The 16995-nt window shown below is 37.7% G+C and overlaps 3 protein-coding genes across 4 annotated transcripts; all 3 read left to right on the forward strand.

Annotated features, from left to right (window-relative positions):
- Positions 1 to 224: 224 nt before the first annotated feature.
- On the forward strand, positions 225 to 5774 carry LOC144474121 (uncharacterized). The gene is made up of 8 exons (XM_078188679.1): positions 225 to 492; positions 988 to 1445; positions 1524 to 1703; positions 1780 to 1914; positions 1991 to 2238; positions 3373 to 4068; positions 4144 to 4431; positions 4521 to 5774. Exons 1-8 carry the CDS (start codon positions 336 to 338, stop codon positions 4654 to 4656), a joined length of 2298 nt encoding a protein of 765 aa, XP_078044805.1. The 5' UTR covers positions 225 to 335; the 3' UTR covers positions 4657 to 5774.
- Positions 5775 to 6671: 897 nt separating this feature from the next.
- G9a (histone-lysine N-methyltransferase G9a) lies at positions 6672 to 12626 on the forward strand. 2 transcript variants are annotated; one of them, XM_078189005.1, is made up of 12 exons: positions 6672 to 7875; positions 7953 to 8548; positions 8623 to 8673; positions 8739 to 8842; positions 8922 to 9564; positions 9642 to 9974; positions 10059 to 10287; positions 10359 to 10565; positions 10641 to 10897; positions 10967 to 11217; positions 11279 to 11454; positions 11729 to 12626. In XM_078189005.1, the coding sequence occupies exons 1-12, from the start codon at positions 7034 to 7036 to the stop codon at positions 11889 to 11891; spliced, it is 3852 nt and encodes a 1283-aa protein (XP_078045131.1). In that variant the 5' UTR covers positions 6672 to 7033; the 3' UTR covers positions 11892 to 12626. The 2 variants fall into 2 exon arrangements, with proteins under 2 accessions (XP_078045131.1, XP_078045132.1); XM_078189006.1 differs by lacking the exons at positions 11279 to 11454; positions 11729 to 12626 and having other exon boundaries at positions 10641 to 10721; positions 10786 to 10897; positions 10967 to 11106.
- A 648-nt stretch (positions 12627 to 13274) lies between these two features.
- Positions 13275 to 16773, forward strand: LOC144474354 (rab-like protein 6). The gene is given in 7 exon segments (XM_078189114.1): positions 13275 to 13349; positions 13621 to 13822; positions 13891 to 14375; positions 14449 to 15233; positions 15323 to 15824; positions 15893 to 16021; positions 16023 to 16773. Coding segments are annotated over 7 exon segments (2211 nt in total). The 5' UTR covers positions 13275 to 13310; the 3' UTR covers positions 16092 to 16773.
- Positions 16774 to 16995: the final 222 nt, after the last annotated feature.

The following is a 16995-nucleotide window of genomic DNA, read 5'->3' on the forward strand; positions in this document are numbered from 1 at the left end:
TCAGTCATATTTTCGTGAATTTATTTTCTGTTTTCAATGTAATTAGCGATTAACGATCACAATCGGAATATTTGATTATCTGTCGCGATTACACGATTAAACCTTTAATTAGTTCGTATTCCTCGGTCGGTATTTGAAAAATATTCTTATCTGACATTTTTCTAGTGATTTCTGAGAAATTGAGAGAGAGTGTGTTGGTTCTACTGAACTGCGTATAACCGGCGGCGCAATGTTCGCTGCCAAAACGGGCAGACGAGTGATGTGAAAATTGTCAAATATTTTGTGCGAGGTGGTGTTCCGCGGTGAACTTGATTGTGTTCCAGAAGATCGTTGCAATGTCCAGTACCCTGGAGAATAAGATTTTAAAAATGCAAGCACGCCTCAAAGCGGAAAATGAGTCGAGGGACAGAGACAGACAGAGTAACGAGGTTGGACCAGGAACGGGCCTTCAGTCGTCATCCACAGGGACTGGTTCGAGCCCTGCCTCTCGGCGTAAGTTTTACTCAAATATTCCTCGTCTTCGTTCTTCGATTTTTCTCTTGTCCTCTGTTCTATTTGGTTCCTAACGTATTCATGTTCTTTACCACTTGTCGTATAGGTTATGTTGACCATCACAATTTATTCTGTTGATTCTATATACGATACACTTTTGGTCCACTTGTTTAACGCGTAGTTTATTTTATTCAAATTATTGACGGATCAGTATCCACGCGCGATGCAACCGTTTCGTTCTAAGCTATAGATTGAACTTTAAAATATTCACTGATTCGTTTAAACGAATTTTATAAACAAAAACAATGGTCTTACTTTTTTATTTCATTAAATACTCCTGCCCTTAAGATGCCACGAAATCTATTTCATTTTTATATTATCAATTTATTTTCAGCATTATTTTGTAAATATACTATTTATATTGATAATGAAAAGACTTGCTTTGTATATGGTTTTTAAACAATATCTAAACAATGGTCAATTTTTTTGGCACAGCTCCGATTCCAACTCTAAAAGTCTCACAGATACCTCCAAAAAAACAGGACAGTGAATTTGAGTCGAAGCTACAAGAAATCATGAAAATGAATGGTATTTTAAACATTAATGGACAGAGGTATCAAACAGAAATGAAAGACTTGGAACACTTAGGTGAATTAGGAAATGGTACCTGTGGACATGTTGTCAAAATGAGGCATAAACCTAGCGGTGTGCTCATTGCTGTTAAACAAATGCGACGTTCTGGCAATGCAGAAGAAAATAAAAGGATAATTATGGATCTTGATGTTGTGCTGAAATCGCATGACTGTCCATATATCGTGCAATGTTTGGGATGCTTCATTACAGAATCCGATGTATGGATCTGTATGGAATTAATGGCAACTTGCTTGGACAAATTATTGAAAAGAACTAGACAGGCAATGCCTGAAGAATTTTTAGGAAAAGTTACAGTAGCTGTAAGTCATAGTATAACTCTCAGACTCGCTTCCAGCTGAACCAGAAAGAACAACTAAATAAATATCTTACTTTTACAGACAGTAAAAGCATTATCATACTTAAAAGAAAAGCATGGTGTAATTCATAGAGATGTGAAGCCTAGTAATATTCTTCTTGATGATAAGGGAGGAGTAAAATTATGCGATTTTGGTATATCTGGTAGACTAGTTGATAGTAAAGCCAAAACTAGAAGCGCGGGATGTGCCGCGTATATGGCTGTAAGTAAAACAATTTTATCTGTTCAACTAATAATTTTAAAAATTCGTAACGCGTTTTCTTTTTGTATTTTATCAGCCTGAAAGAATAGATCCACCAGATCCAACGAAACCAGATTATGATATCAGAGCAGATGTATGGAGTTTGGGTATTACTTTAGTGGAATTAGCTACAGGAGTATTCCCTTATCGAGATTGTAAGACTGACTTTGAGGTAAACCAAGTACTATACATACAATAATGCCAAATGTGTAGAAGCTAGATACTGTATTAATCATTTTACTATACAGGTACTGAGCAGAGTAGTACAAGACGATCCTCCATCCCTTCCACAAGAAGCATCATTTTCGAAAGAATTTCGAGGCTTCGTGAGTTGCTGCCTTACGAAAAATTATAAGCATCGTCCGAAGTACCACAAACTTATGGAACATTGTTTCATTCGGAAGTACGATGTACCTCAAGACGAAGAAACGAACTCCTCAGTCTTAAATTCTGGCTGCCAATGGTTTGGCAGAGTTATGCGACAATTAGAGCCAAGGTAAAACGTTAATAACCGTTTCCGCTGTAAGCAGTAAAACGTAGTCTGTCGTACATAGGAATAGTACCGAGTGAGAACCAAAATTCTAAGTACCAAACACACGTTATTAGAATATTACCATACCATAGAAGCGCATAGAGTTTAAAAACATAGCATGAGATTCCCAACTAATATCGTAATGATTTGGTTTGGTTTGAGTATAACCGGGTACTGTCTCTTACGTTAGTTTTAAAAAAAGTTTTTAACACACTTCAGTATTCTTGGTAAATGGGTAGGTATTGAAGCGGCACGAAAATTTATGCTCAGTTCTGAAAGTTGGGTTTTCGATGGACCATTAGTTACTTTTTGTTTTTTTTTTTCGAATAATATTTATCTTTTTATTCATTACCAAAATGACATTTACAAACCTGTCCATACAGTTTCGATTAAAAGTTTGCGTGCGTGTTGAATTGTGTTGCAGCGTTGAGCTTGAGGGAGGCAGCGCAGCATAGCATCCTCTCTCCCTCGCCCCTGCCCCCTATTCCATTATTCCTAAAATCTCACCCAAAAATTCCAAAAAACTTAAAAAAAAACAAAAACCTCACAAATACCCAAAAATCTGCCCGATTTTCATTTCGAGTTGTTTGGTTTGTGCACGCGCCTGTTACACACCCCACCTTTCAACCCCCACTCATGGTAAGCATTGTTTTTATTTATTTGAATATTCGTTTTATTTGTGTTTATATTATACAGCGACTTGCCGGTTATGTGGCACAAACGAATCCCTGTGCACACTCCATTCATCAAGAAGATTTTTTATTTATCTGATTCTATTATTTTCAAGTTCTCTTTTTAGCATGCAACATTCTCTCGGCTCTCTAGTTTTCAACACAGATAGATAGATTTTATGTTTTGATTACCTTTAAAAAGACTCCTCTATCCTTGTCTGTGTTGCATGATTAAACTATGATTAACGCTCTAACTTCTATTAACTCTCTGCAGACTCAAGTTTTTTTTACAGAAACATCACATACAAATTTTATGATCTTGGGTAGCAGTGGCATTCTCAATTGTGTCAAGTCACTTGCCGGGAGTCGATTATTTTTAACTGGACGATACAAGAGAAATTCAGCTTAACGTCTCTGCCGTGTTCAGTTTCAGATTGCCAGGATGGCAGCCGCGAGTCACGACGGGTCATGTATCTCTGAAGCAAACAGCTCACCTCAGGGCTCAATCTGAAGTACCAGCTTTCTTGCGAAGCAACGTCACCAAAGACTCACAGAACTCAAATTTTCTGCCATTTCATCAACGATCAAATAGTGAGAATGGTGCGAACTATGTATCTTATAGTCCATACGCGCTTAGACGAAAGGAAATTTCCAGGCCGTTTTCTCCTCCTTCGTCCAATGATGTTGACACACCGGAAACGAATTTTCAACGACCGTATTCACCATATAGACACGTCGAACAAAACAGAGACTATACCTCAAATCACTGTGCTACCAATGGACAAGGTAGACAAGAAGGAAGACCGTTCTCTCCTTATAGGCAGGATGCTAATTCAATAGAAGCGAGTAACAGGCTCTATTCACCGTATCACGGACGCTTCACTGAAGAGCGGGACACCAGCAAAGAACGATGGCAAGGTGCCCCTAGATCTTTGAGTCCGTTTGCTCGGGACTATTCGCCGTGGAGGCGAGAAAACGTTGATCCTCCAAACGTAATACAACCGACAGAGAGTGGTCGCTACTCGCCATTTTTACAGCAACGACTAGGACAAACCCCACCCACGCCGCAAACTCATCCCCAGGCGCAGGATATCTACGGTAGTCCCATGATTAGTCGTAAAAGGTAAACAAATCGAGTATTCAGCCATCCATTTTATGTAAACATTTTTCTACATTTTTTCCACCTCTTTGAGTATAGGTTTCCCTCTGAACCACCACCACAAGGATCTCATGGGTCCACCAGCCCAGAGTTACTAATTTCTCGTTTCGCACATCAACTGAAGCAAGATTCTCCATCCTCTATGCCACCTGCTCAAGGTGGATCCAAGGAATCTGCAAAGAAACGTTTTGCATCTTACGTTCGTCTCAGGCTCGGCAGTGAACGGGCACCTTCGCCAGAACCGCCGCCAAGATTGAGCCGTGGCGAATCGCCTCTGGCTCTTAGAAGGAACCTGGTCGATCAAGCGTCTCCTTCTTTCGCGCGAAGGTAGCGGGTGCCACCGCTTCAAATTATCTCAACTCTGCCGGTCGCAAATTTAAATTGATCTCTATCTTGATCTGTTTCCGTTTGTCAAGGTACATCTCATCTTCACCACCTCAACCTCCTCCGAGAAGATTGTCGGAGAGCAACTCCGTACCTGGTAGTCCTCAGCATGTGCGAGCCCGCCTGCGTTACACCCCTGAACCTCAGAGGAGACCTCCGCCACCATAACCCACCGTTACGATGAGATCATATTCCTTGTTGGTGCCATATGCGTTAAAATTAACTGAACCGATCATATGTACCACGTAGAATGGTGTTGTAATCAACGACGGTCGGTGCGCACGCAAAGTGGTGTGCCTGTGCACAATGTACTTGAAAACGATTCTAAACCAAAAAATAGTTGTTTGTAATACTCGGCGACACCGTGTACTGTACGATGTACGTATTTTAAGACAAATAGACCTCAGATACGTACCATGTACGATATTATTAGCGAAAATGTTCGCCGGAAGGAATATAAGGAAAACGAAACATAATTCTGCTCCTGAGATTCGAGAGGGGACGGTCTTTGAAAATTTCAATATTCGCACGACTTTCTTTCGTGGCTGTAAACGTAACGCGTTGAACTACTTCTGTCAATAATTCTCTTGTCGACGTGTATTTATATAGGATGCAATCACCGATGCAATACGATGCTCAACTTTTTATATTGCTTGTAAAGATATAAATAAATGTAGTATGTTCGACGTTTTTCTAAAAAAAAAAGGAGAAAAATGGGAAAAAGAAGAAAAAAACGCAAAGACAAAAAGAAAAAAGGCAAAAAAAGAAAACAAATCGTTAATAGGAGATGCGGCATCGTACTGAACGCGTAAACCGTTCCTATCACTCTTCGTTTACGCTTCTTTTTTTAATCGAGAGACACATGCGAGAAAAGTATTTCGAACAAACACTCGCGCGAAAAGAGCTCCCATCCTCGGGCGGCCTTGCAGTTAATCTCTGCAACTCGACTTAGCAACGGCGACGTTTTTTCACAATTTAATTATCGTTTGTAACAATACCAAACGTATACAGCGATCGCAGTCAGGGAGTCGATCGAATGGAAACCAAATCGTAAGAACTATTAACGACGCCTCCATAAGGAAAGCACAATATTCACGTCTCCTAGATTCTATGAATTTCAAACAAATGTATATTATTTAATTCAGAGGCGTGTTTGGGCTAGAATGTTGTAATTATTATTTTTAACATTTATTCATTAACTTTGTTCAATCTACACTAGTAATCACCTTTGTCGCTTATTTGACAAAAGGATCTGTTGCAATGTAAATAAACTTATATTTATACGAGTCCGGGTTCCGGCATTGTCGTTTCATTCGCTCGTGTTCGGTTATTTCGCTTATTCCAGATCATGACCGAATGGTATCTATGACCATCAATCTTGTTGCGAGCGTGGCTACTTATTAGAATGTATTTTTACCATGTGCTGCCACGTAATCCTAAGCAATTTCTTTTTGCCGAACGCTCATGCGCGCTGCTATTGTCACATTGTAACGGTTTCATTTCAGCCAGAAGAATTTCGTTCATTAAATCTTGTAAACAGCAGAATAACCAAACGATAATGCTCACGATGAGTTTGTTTGACCGATTAACTGTATCATTAATTCTTGTGAGCACAGTTAATTACTTTCAATAGGAAAATAATATTGCATAAACATATTTGTTGCTTACAGGGCAGCATAAATGAAAACGAGTAAAATAATTTTATCCTATATTACATTATGTAACGATGATTTCAGCAAAATGATATGAATAGCTAAACGATACCCAATTTTTATCGAACAATTCTAATTATTTTTAGTAAAGAAAAAAAAAATTAGCGTATCAAAAAAACCATTATAATAGAAGCAGAAGCAATCTAGTCGGGAATACCACTCCTTCGTTCTAAGCGGGAGTACATAATAAGTTGCAGAAGAATTCATTATCTCTTGCTTTCTACATGTAACGTATAGGTGGGCAAACTTATAAGCATGTGTAATACAGATACATATCTATATTATTTGGTTTTCATGTAATCTAATAAGAAAAACGTTTTTATTTTCTATTACAGTAGAAGAAACGTATCGTGTGTCTTTTTAATACTCAGGGATAGTGTATAATTTCACACTAAAAGGCCTCTGTCGATGATCATTTTAAAAATAAATTCATCGCTCGAATCGGCCCGTCCCTGAGTAATCAATATGGCCTCCAGGTCTACTCGGGGCACGCCAGCGTAGCGTAGTTATTTCTCGAAAAATCTTTAGCACAAACGATCTCTGTGATAATATAATTAGTCAAGCTGTTGGAAAGTGCACGGAAGATTATTTTCACGGTCTCCGACGGGATATCGATAATAGTATTCAGTCAGAAAGAAATTCTGAACGCGCGTTGCTCCGCTGTTTCTGACCGTTGGCTACTGTGGCGGAAGACATCGTCGACGTTCGAGTACGGTTCGGTAGTTCGGTTATATTTTAGCGGTCGCTTGACACGGTCGCCTCGGCGATACGATGGGGTTACCTTTTAATTGTAAAGGTTCCTAGTTTCCAGTTAAGAGTTTTGGTATTCCGATATGTCGGAGATTAAGTGTAAGGAGACTGCCACGATGGAGGGTTGTCAAGAAGGGGGCGAAGAGGAAGGTATGATGGCTGTCGAGAGGGTCGAAGATAAGGTCAGTATCCAAAAGATCCTCGAGGGTATGACGAATGAATTTAACAAAACCGTGAGTCCCGTCAAAAACACAGAGATTAATCGAACGGAAAAATCGGATCACGAAGAGATCGAAAAACCGGCAGCAAAACCCGACGAAATATTGCCGATCGAGAAGGAACTCGATGCCGACGGGGATCAGGAAGCGGTTCCATCGAAAGAAAATGTTACCACAGGTTCAGCAGCGATCGAGGAAAATCATAAGGAGGATGAAAATACCGGTAAACAAGAAACGTTGAAGAAGGATAGCAATGGCATTCCTCGTATTGTTCTCACATTTCGAACGATCGACGAGAATACCGATCATGGCAAGAAAACGAAGATATCAAGCTGTTCCTCCAACCTCACCTTAGTTCCTGATGAATTGGTAAATTGTGATCAAATTGGCGGTGTGTCTGTAAAGATTGAGAACTCCGATGAGAATTCTGATGCCATCGAGAAGTCTGATTCGGAGGAGGGTAAAACAGAAGACCCTGTTAAAGAACCAGAAGTTAAAGAACCAGAAAAGGCTATGGAGGAGACAAAGACTACCAAGGAAGAGCCAGAGACAAAAGTAGAAGAAAAGGATACAGTTACCAATGAGAAAGTAAAGACTGATGAAACAGATGCTTCTGTAGAACGTACAGAACAAGGTGACAGGGCAGACAACGCAGCTCCGGTTACTAGGAAAAGAAGGACAGGACGACCTAGATTAAGAGCACTTAGGTTTTTTATTTTCTTTTATCTGAAATATATATGGTATTGTGTGTAAAGATTTTGTAAACATTCTATAACATTTTTAGTGACCACACAGAAGAAGCTCCAGGTCCTAAACGTTCAGCAAGAAGATTATGCAAAGAATCATTAAAGAGTACTGTGCTAGAAAGTGCCATGGCTAGGAAAGAGAAGTCTAATTACACAGAAGAAAATTTACAGTTTAAGAAACAACGAAAGTACAATAAACCGGGAAGACCCAAGAAAGTAGTCCAAGGAAAAGATCAAAATAAACAAACACAAGCTAAACCTCCCGATATACGTCAGGATGCAGAAGCTTCCATTATTGATGGGAATATTAGTATCTCTGAGATAAACTCAACGTTGGACTCTTCTAGAAATTCAGCTATATCAGAAAATAACACAAATGAGGCAATCCTGGATGAGACTCAAAGTTTCTCTTCAGACTTTGAGGGTATGCCAAAATTGTCTCCTATGATAAAAAGCTCTGAATCTCAAACAAAATTGAGTAATTCAATTGGCAGTCCGCTAAGTGACGATGTACCTTTAGCAGACATTGAAAAGCCATTTTTAAAGCCTGCCACTGGTAGACCTAAGCGAGAAAGAGGCAGACCTAGGGGAAGTCAAGGTGCAAGGAAAATAGCAAAGGCAGATTTATTTGAAGGTACAAAAATCGGAAAAACTCAAGTTTATATTTTTATACAATTTATTGGAGTTAACAGATATATTATTTTTCAGATGGTTCTGCATCTGTAGCAGAAACAGGCAAAAACAATGACTATCCTGAAGGTAAATTTAATAATACAATACTTATTAAATCGTGCATATTATTTTAATGCCAATGCATTTTACAGAAGGAACTGTACCAGCTAAACGGACGCGCAGAAGTATGGCTCCAAGCCCTAGTCCTGCTGAGGGACAAGCCTCGAAGCCAGAGTCAACAGCAATTATGAGTGAAGTTAGTATATTTGAAAATCTATGTGTATGTTATTTATTTAATCTCTTTGTTATACTCATCTATCATTTATATATTCTAGACATATGGTCAATCAATGTTATGTTTATGCCAAGTAAGATCACAGTTGTATGTAACAATAACTGGTTCTGGGGCACCGCTATATTGTACTGCAATAGATTCTATTGATAATAGACTGGTAGGTTGCTGCAACGAAGTTGATAGCAACGATGTTGCAATGAGAAGACCTAGTGCTCGCGTCCCCTTCATAATCTTGTGTAGAATGCACAAAGAAAGACTTTTAAGGCACAATTGCTGCCCTTCCTGTGGACTGTTCTGTTCCCAAGGAAGGTTCGTGCAATGCGTGAATGGTCACCAATATCATCGCGAGTGCGAGATCTATCCAAACAAGAAAGGGGTGTGTCCACACTGTGGCAGCGAGACTACAGCGTATGACGTAATGGTTACCATGAGTGGCCTCCGGAAGCCTGTTTTCATTCCAACTCGTAAGAAATTCTCGAAATTACCGTCTGCAAAGATAACTCTGCCAGGGAAAGGTGACAACACGAAATTGGCAGAACGTCCCCCTAGTCCTCTGATTCCACCCGATGTAATTAAAACCCCTGAACCATCCCTCAATTCTGAGAGACCGGAACGTTACACTATCATGAGTCTGTATACTTCTGTGAAAAACGGGGACTTAGAGAAGTTGGTTAATGTTTTAGGTATATCCATCATACGTACTCCATTCTGTTCGTCGCTCTGCAATGAATCTGTAATTTAAATTGTTTGATCTTTTCAGCATGCGGTTATAACGCAAATCATACATTCCGAGAGTATGCTCATCGAACTGGACTTCACATAGCTGCGGATAAGGGTCACTTATCTTGCGTACACGTATTAGTGCAGGCCGGTGCTCAATTAGACTTGATGGATAGAAATCAGTTAACGCCTCTGATGCTAGCTGCTAGCAAGGGTAAAGCCGACGTAGTCAAATATCTGATAAGGATAGGTGCCGATGTTACATTGAAAGGAGAGGATGGCATGACTGCTTTACATATGGCTGCAAAGTCTGGGCATTTAGACGTATGTCGAATTATTTTAACAGAATGCAAAGCACCGAGAACGTTAGTAGGTAATGAGTGTTTTATTATATTATTGGCGTAGCATGTATTACATTTAATTCCGCGTATGCGAATAATTATTAATAATTTCTTAGACTCTGTGGACGACGGTGGATGGACGAGTTTAATTTGGGCATGCGAATTTTGTCATGCTGATGTCGCACGATTTTTGTTAGATAAAAAATGCGACCCGTTAATTCGAGATGCAGAACAAAATATAGCGTTGCATTGGAGTGCGTACAGCGGGAGTTCCGAAATCACCGAGATGCTCCTTAACGAAGGTTGCGATGTGAATGCTGTTAACGTTCACGGCGACACGCCTTTGTAAGTTCTTCGTGAGTCAACACCTTGACGAACATTCAGAATTTTGCGCTAAATTTATGTCTACGTTCTAGACACATAGCTGCAAGGCAAGACCAGTATGCAGTGAGTGTTCTGTTATTAGCACGCGGTGCTAAAATAGGCGAAGTAAACGCTGCTGGTGAAACAGCTGTAAACTGTTGTACAAATGACGGGGACACCATGTCTGCATTAAGATTAAATGCTAAAGTTAATGAACTTTCTGAGCACATGTGGGAGAAAACAGTAAAAATTTTAACTAAGTGATTATCAAATTTAATTGTTACTCTTTCCCAGATTGACGTCTATAAAACATAGTTAAATGTCTACTTTTACAGTGATATTTCGCGCGGCAAAGAAACGAATCCTATTCAATGCGTTAACGGACACGACGCCGAAGACAAGCCAACAGATTTCTTGTATGTGACTGAGAACTGTTTTACAAGTAGCATAAATGTTGACCGTACGATAACGTCTTTACAGTCTTGTCGTTGCGAAGATAACTGTAGTTCAGAAAAGTGTTTGTGTGGAAATATTAGTCTCAGGTGTTGGTACGACGAAGAAGGGAAATTGATTCCTGAATTTAATTATGCTGGTACGTAAATATACAAAGGTATTTAGAAATTCAAATCCGATCCAGTTCAAATAAATATATTTGATGCAGATCCTCCGATGTTATTTGAATGTAATCCAGCTTGCGATTGTAATCGTATAACGTGCAATAATCGCGTTGTACAACACGGTTTGACGCAAAGGTTTCAATTGTTCCGAACGAAGGGTAAAGGTTGGGGTCTTAGAACATTGCGACACATTCCTAAAGGTTCCTACGTGTGCGAATATGTTGGCGAGATTATATCTGATTCTGAAGCTGATCACAGAGAAGATGATTCGTATCTATTTGATTTAGATAATAGGGTAAGTCTCGTCTAAGGCTCGATAAATGTGTCGAGAAATTAATTTATTTGCTGTTACTCAGGATGGAGAGACTTATTGTATAGATGCAAGACGATACGGGAATATTGCTCGTTTCATAAATCATTCTTGCGCACCTAATCTCTTGCCTGTGCGAGTATTCGTCGAGCATCAAGATTTGCATTTTCCTAGGATAGCATTTTTTGCGAATCGTGACATCGAGGCTGACGAAGAGCTCGGGTATGTTAACAGAGTATTGAAAACTACAAGCATTGTGCGCGCTTAATTACTTCTATTAATAAAAGAACTAATATTTAATTTTGGTTAGCTAATCATTCACATTGGCTGTTTGCTTTTAAGTTTCTATTTTGGTTTTCTTTGCACTGGTACGGGTTTGGATTGTCCATGGAAAGGGGAGCCTAATCGCAGTCTACCTTTCGTTGAATGTTCAACGCGTTTCATTTTCTTAATGTAATCTCTGGTCAGAAACAAATGCGGAATTGTTTGCCCTCAGTTTCGATTACGGAGAAAAGTTCTGGATAATAAAATGCAAGTCGTTCACGTGTACCTGTGGAGCCGAAAACTGCCGATATTCTGAGAAGACTATACAAGTCACTTTGGACAACTATCGCAGGAAAATACAGCAGGAAGAAATGCTGGCAGCTCAATCATCGTAATTCCAAAAACATACTTAGCTAATTTTACACAATTTATTTTCATTTGACATTTTTAATGATATTTTTAATGAATTATTTTCGTTCGGTTACACGGAGCTTGAATCGAGAATCTCCATGTTTTGAGTAACTTGATCCCTATATGCGGATCGATGAATTGAAAAAAAAGTACAAAATGGTGGTGGGAACGAAACGTGTTGAGAGAATTGTCTTTAAGGAAAGATATGTCCCGGCGTCTGATTAAGTCGAGGATGAACTATGTTTTTCTTATCTAATTTGTTGCAAATGAATGTTTATGTTAGTTTGTGCGAATTTTATCGTACTTTCCTCTATTGCCAACTATCTCGAAACAACATTACGAGACGTGCCACTTTGCAATATTTTTCCTTTCCGTTTTATAAAATAAACGATACGCATAATATATAATTGTTACATAACATTCGTACTGTAGTGTACGGATTGTATAGGAATGTGTGTTGTTTGTAACTGTTATAATTTGGGAATTGAGATACAGGATTAGTAACCATAAAAATTTTAGGTATACGTCTTGCGTGCAGTATGTTTGACACAGGTGACTAATCTCGTGTTACAATAAGTTTAGAGTTCCAGATGTTCGCTTATTCTGTTTAGAGGGTGATCGCTTACGAGCGTTTAAATCGTTGCGGACAATTTACATTGTAATTACACCCTTTTGTACAAATTATTGAATTTTTTGTATAATAAACAAAGGTGTAGTCGTTTCTAATATATTGTTATTCTCACTTTTCTCATAATTCGTGACAATTTTTATTTATATATTAAAATTAGAATCTAAGAAAAAAGATTTCAGCCAGTTACCGACGTGTAAAAACAATAAATAGAATACCAGTGGCTCTACCTGTGGTAAAATGCTCAAGCAGGTATTAAAAAATTATCGACCGATTATTAAAAGAATTGCGGCACATGATTCTTAACTTTTGACCACAAACGAGGTATCAGGGAAGACTAGACACCATATGAGGTTCCACGTAATGTGCTCTAAATTACCGACACCGCTGAAAAACAAAGATTTTTTTCCCGCTCTCTGCCATTATACAATATAGTTTACTGTGATGGCATGACAGTCGGTTCAAAACAGGTTATACGAATATGTACATGGTACATGTTCATTGCAATACGGCAGCAACGTGGGGATGGCCAAACTGTTTTGATAGTCCGTACACTGACAACTGGTCTAAAGAACGAGTACCAACATTACTAAAAGAAATAAGTGTAAGCTGCCAAGTGACAGCTGGTTTCGTTTTGTTGTATCGGTTATCTATTTGGAATGACTTTTTATTTTATACAAATAATTTAGTATAAAATGTGGTAAGCGGCGTAAACATTTTCCATTCTCTCCGGAGTTTATTAATAAAGTGTTCGCAGAAATATAGCCATTTTTTTATGACAATTTTTAAGTGCAGTCTGACACAGAATTATGATGTACAGTAAACTAACATTAATTTGCTTTTTAAATGTTGATATTGCATACGTTCCTTAAATATTAGTTAATACATATTGTATTAGTTGTCATTTGTTCCATCATTAGAAATATATTAGAGAACACGCGTGTCCCATAATTATAACATTTATTATATTTGTACTCGTATTTGAACAATTATGGGAATTGTTTTGCTATTAATTATAGTTAGTCAACTATAGGATTATATTACCCATATAAAGTATTGGACTGATAATCGTTCTTGCACTTCAGGTATTTGTCATAGCACTATCAAAGGAAAGTTATTTTCCTACAATTATTTTTGTCACAGCCAAAACAAGGTATAAGATGTTATCAGCATTTAAAAGATTGGCTGGAAAGTCTGATGGAGTTGGCAATGTATCTCCAAGACCGGCTCATCAGTCTATGCCAACAACATTGCAGAGGAAATTTGCCAAAGGTGTACAATATAATAGTAAGTGTGTCTCATTCGTTCTTGATGAAACTATGAAGTACCTGAAATAACACAATAGTCTTTTTCAGTGAAAATTATTATAAAGGGTGATAGAAATGTGGGAAAAACTTGTTTATTTCATAGACTTCAAGGCCAAAAATTTATAGAAGAATATATACCGACGGAAGAAATACAAGTAACAAGTATTCAATGGAACTATAAAGCTACAGATGATGTTGTGAAAGTCGAAGTCTGGGATGTTGTAGATAAAGGTCGCAGAAGAAAAAAGTTTGATGGCCTGAAAATGGATAATTCTCAGTCGGAGAATATAATTGAGGAACCTGCATTGGACGCAGAATTTCTTGATGTCTATAAAGGGACCAATGGCGTTATCATTATGATGGATATTACAAAGTCCTGGACATTTGATTATGTACAAAGGGAACTTCCAAAAATACCTAGCCATATACCAGTTATCGTTTTAGGAAACCATTGTGATATGGCTCATCACAGAACAGTTACATCGGATCACGTGACGTATTTTATCGATTCATTACACGAGAGATCAGCACAAGTAAATTAATTAACAGTATTAGCCTTGAAAATATAGAAAATCTTAACTACTTCCTGCATATTTCTTTCCATAGGTAAGATACACTGAATCATCCATGAGAAATGGTTTTGGGCTAAAACTCCTGCACAAATTCTTCAATCTTCCATTCCTTCAGCTACAACGAGAAACATTGCTGAAACAGCTCGAAACCAACGAAGAGGAAACGCGTCTGACAGTGCAAGAACTTGACCTGTTTCAGGATAGTGACGACGCCGATTATAATAAATTCTTAGATAATCTCGTTAACAGAAGAAGAGCTATTGCTGATTCAGTTTCTGCCAGTATTCTAGTCTCCAACGTTACAACTTCTTTAAGCAATCACCATATATCATCTTCTAATGGTAACATAAATACAAATACAGAAGTTAGGAGATCGATTTCGATGCCTGGTCCAATAGGAGGTGGAACGCCGATTCCAGTTAAAAATATAGATCTGAAAACATCACCAAAGAAAGAGAATTTCAGCGCTTCAGAGAATCAAGTAGCTCCCAGTAAAACTATGCAGATTGCGCTAGCATTATCTGCCTCTCAAAATATAACAAATGCAGACTCTAAAGTATCTGAATTTTTAAATAGTAATTCTGACAGAAGGGATTCTATTAGCAAACCGCAATCTCTCATGTCTAAAATTTTTGGTAACAAAAAGGAAGACGAAGTAGATAATAAAACAGCGAACATTAATAATTTGAATACAGGTGTACCATTAACTAGCGTCGAAGACTTTGTACCGGACGATGGTCTTTTAGATCGATCATTCTTGGAAGATGGTAGTCAAGTCTCGCCACAGAAAGTACAGCATCAAGAGCTAGATTCCGAAAGGTACAATAAAAAACGATGTAGAACAGCAAAATTAAATACGACTCGATCCTTCGTTTACTCATTACTCTCTCTCTTTCTTTTTATAACAGCGATACTGAAACTGCAAATCCATTGGTTGCCGGTTACGAGGACGATTTATCATCCGCCGAGGAAACAACGCCTCCGATTCAACCAAAATTAGCTGAGAACCCATTGTCCAAACAAAAGCATAAACGCGAATCTCTTACAAATACCGAAATAAATTCGGAGAAACTTCGACAAATTGCTAAACGCGATTCTGTCTCGTCGATAGATCAAGAATTACAAATATCGAACAATTACGATGTTAATGAACAACAAGAGATCAGTTCTGATGAATTTGATATTTGGCTTCAAGGTGATTCTAAATGGAGACAGAGTCCCGAGGGTGGCGAGGACGTGAGCAGTAGTAGCACAAGGAAAGACAGATTAGGATTGAGCGATAAAAGTTTAGATGTTAGTGTAACGAGTTCTAACGTACACCTAGAATTACTTGATAATGCTAGTGTACAGCATATGAGCTCGAATGGCAGTAGTCCCGTGTTGAAAGAGAAAAAAAAGCATAAAGAAAAGGTATGTGTTTCAGGAAAATTTTATTTAATAACGATGCTATAATCTTACTAAATGATATATTCCTTTAGACGGAGGATAAAGAGAAGAAGAAGAAGAAGAAATCTAGAGATAAAGAGAAGGAGAAAGATAGAACAGAGAAAACAGAAAAGAAAAAAAAACGTTCCTCGAACCGATCAAGAGAAGAGACCAGGGAACAGGAGTCTCGAAGAATTTCCGAATGGTTCTGGAACCCAAATTGATACCGATATTGTCCACAAAGCGATATAGCGTGTTCTTCTTAAATGATGTTACATTTAATCGTACTCTTAATCCATAACCGTGTCTTCTGGCAAGGCGCGCAATATTTCCTATAACAATAAATCTTTCAACATAAAAATGAGATTATGGCTTGCCATTGATTTAAAAGCAAGCTGCATACGATATAAATTTTTTTGTTATAATTCTTTGTAAGATAAAACAACGTTATGAATTGTAACAGGAGCAAATTTTTATCAAACCAAAATTAATATTATATTATTAAGTTCGAACTATTTTAATAATTGTTGATAATGTATTTGTCTAATTAGCATTCCATTAGCAGCTCATGTAAAAATATGTATGATATCCATTCAAATCCAAATGTATCTTATCATTACGATTTTAAACAAATATTTATGATCTATATGAACTCGAACTGCTTCCTTTATCACTTCGTATCTTCCCCGACGCAATATTCCTGAAAAGAATATTTGATAAATATTTTTACCCGTTTATTTATAAGTGTTGCTAGCTGCTTATTGTTTATGAAAGTTTTCTCGTGTAGAGAAACATTTGTGTCGCTTAAGCGATGATATATATATGATTATTACTTTTTAACATAGCGATTATAACGTCGCCGGTAAAACATTATGTTAACATGTACATATAATTAAACAAAAATTGTTATATACCTTGGTATGTATTTGACTTTTTATTGAGAACATTATAAAGATTTTTCCTACAGGCAGTGTACAGTCTTAATAGTATTTTTAAGATAAAAATTAACAATTCGGAACTCAATCTCTTAATAATAACATTAACTTCATCACCAAACTAGCAAGCTATCTTAAATAATATTGGCTAATCATTTCTTTTGGGATTATTAAGTAGAAGATAAGTATTAAATTTTGTTTAAATATGGCAGAAACATTAA

The sequence above is a fragment of the Augochlora pura genome, chromosome 8, assembly GCF_028453695.1.
Source record: "Augochlora pura isolate Apur16 chromosome 8, APUR_v2.2.1, whole genome shotgun sequence".
In the NCBI taxonomy this organism is placed as follows: domain Eukaryota; kingdom Metazoa; phylum Arthropoda; class Insecta; order Hymenoptera; family Halictidae; genus Augochlora; species Augochlora pura.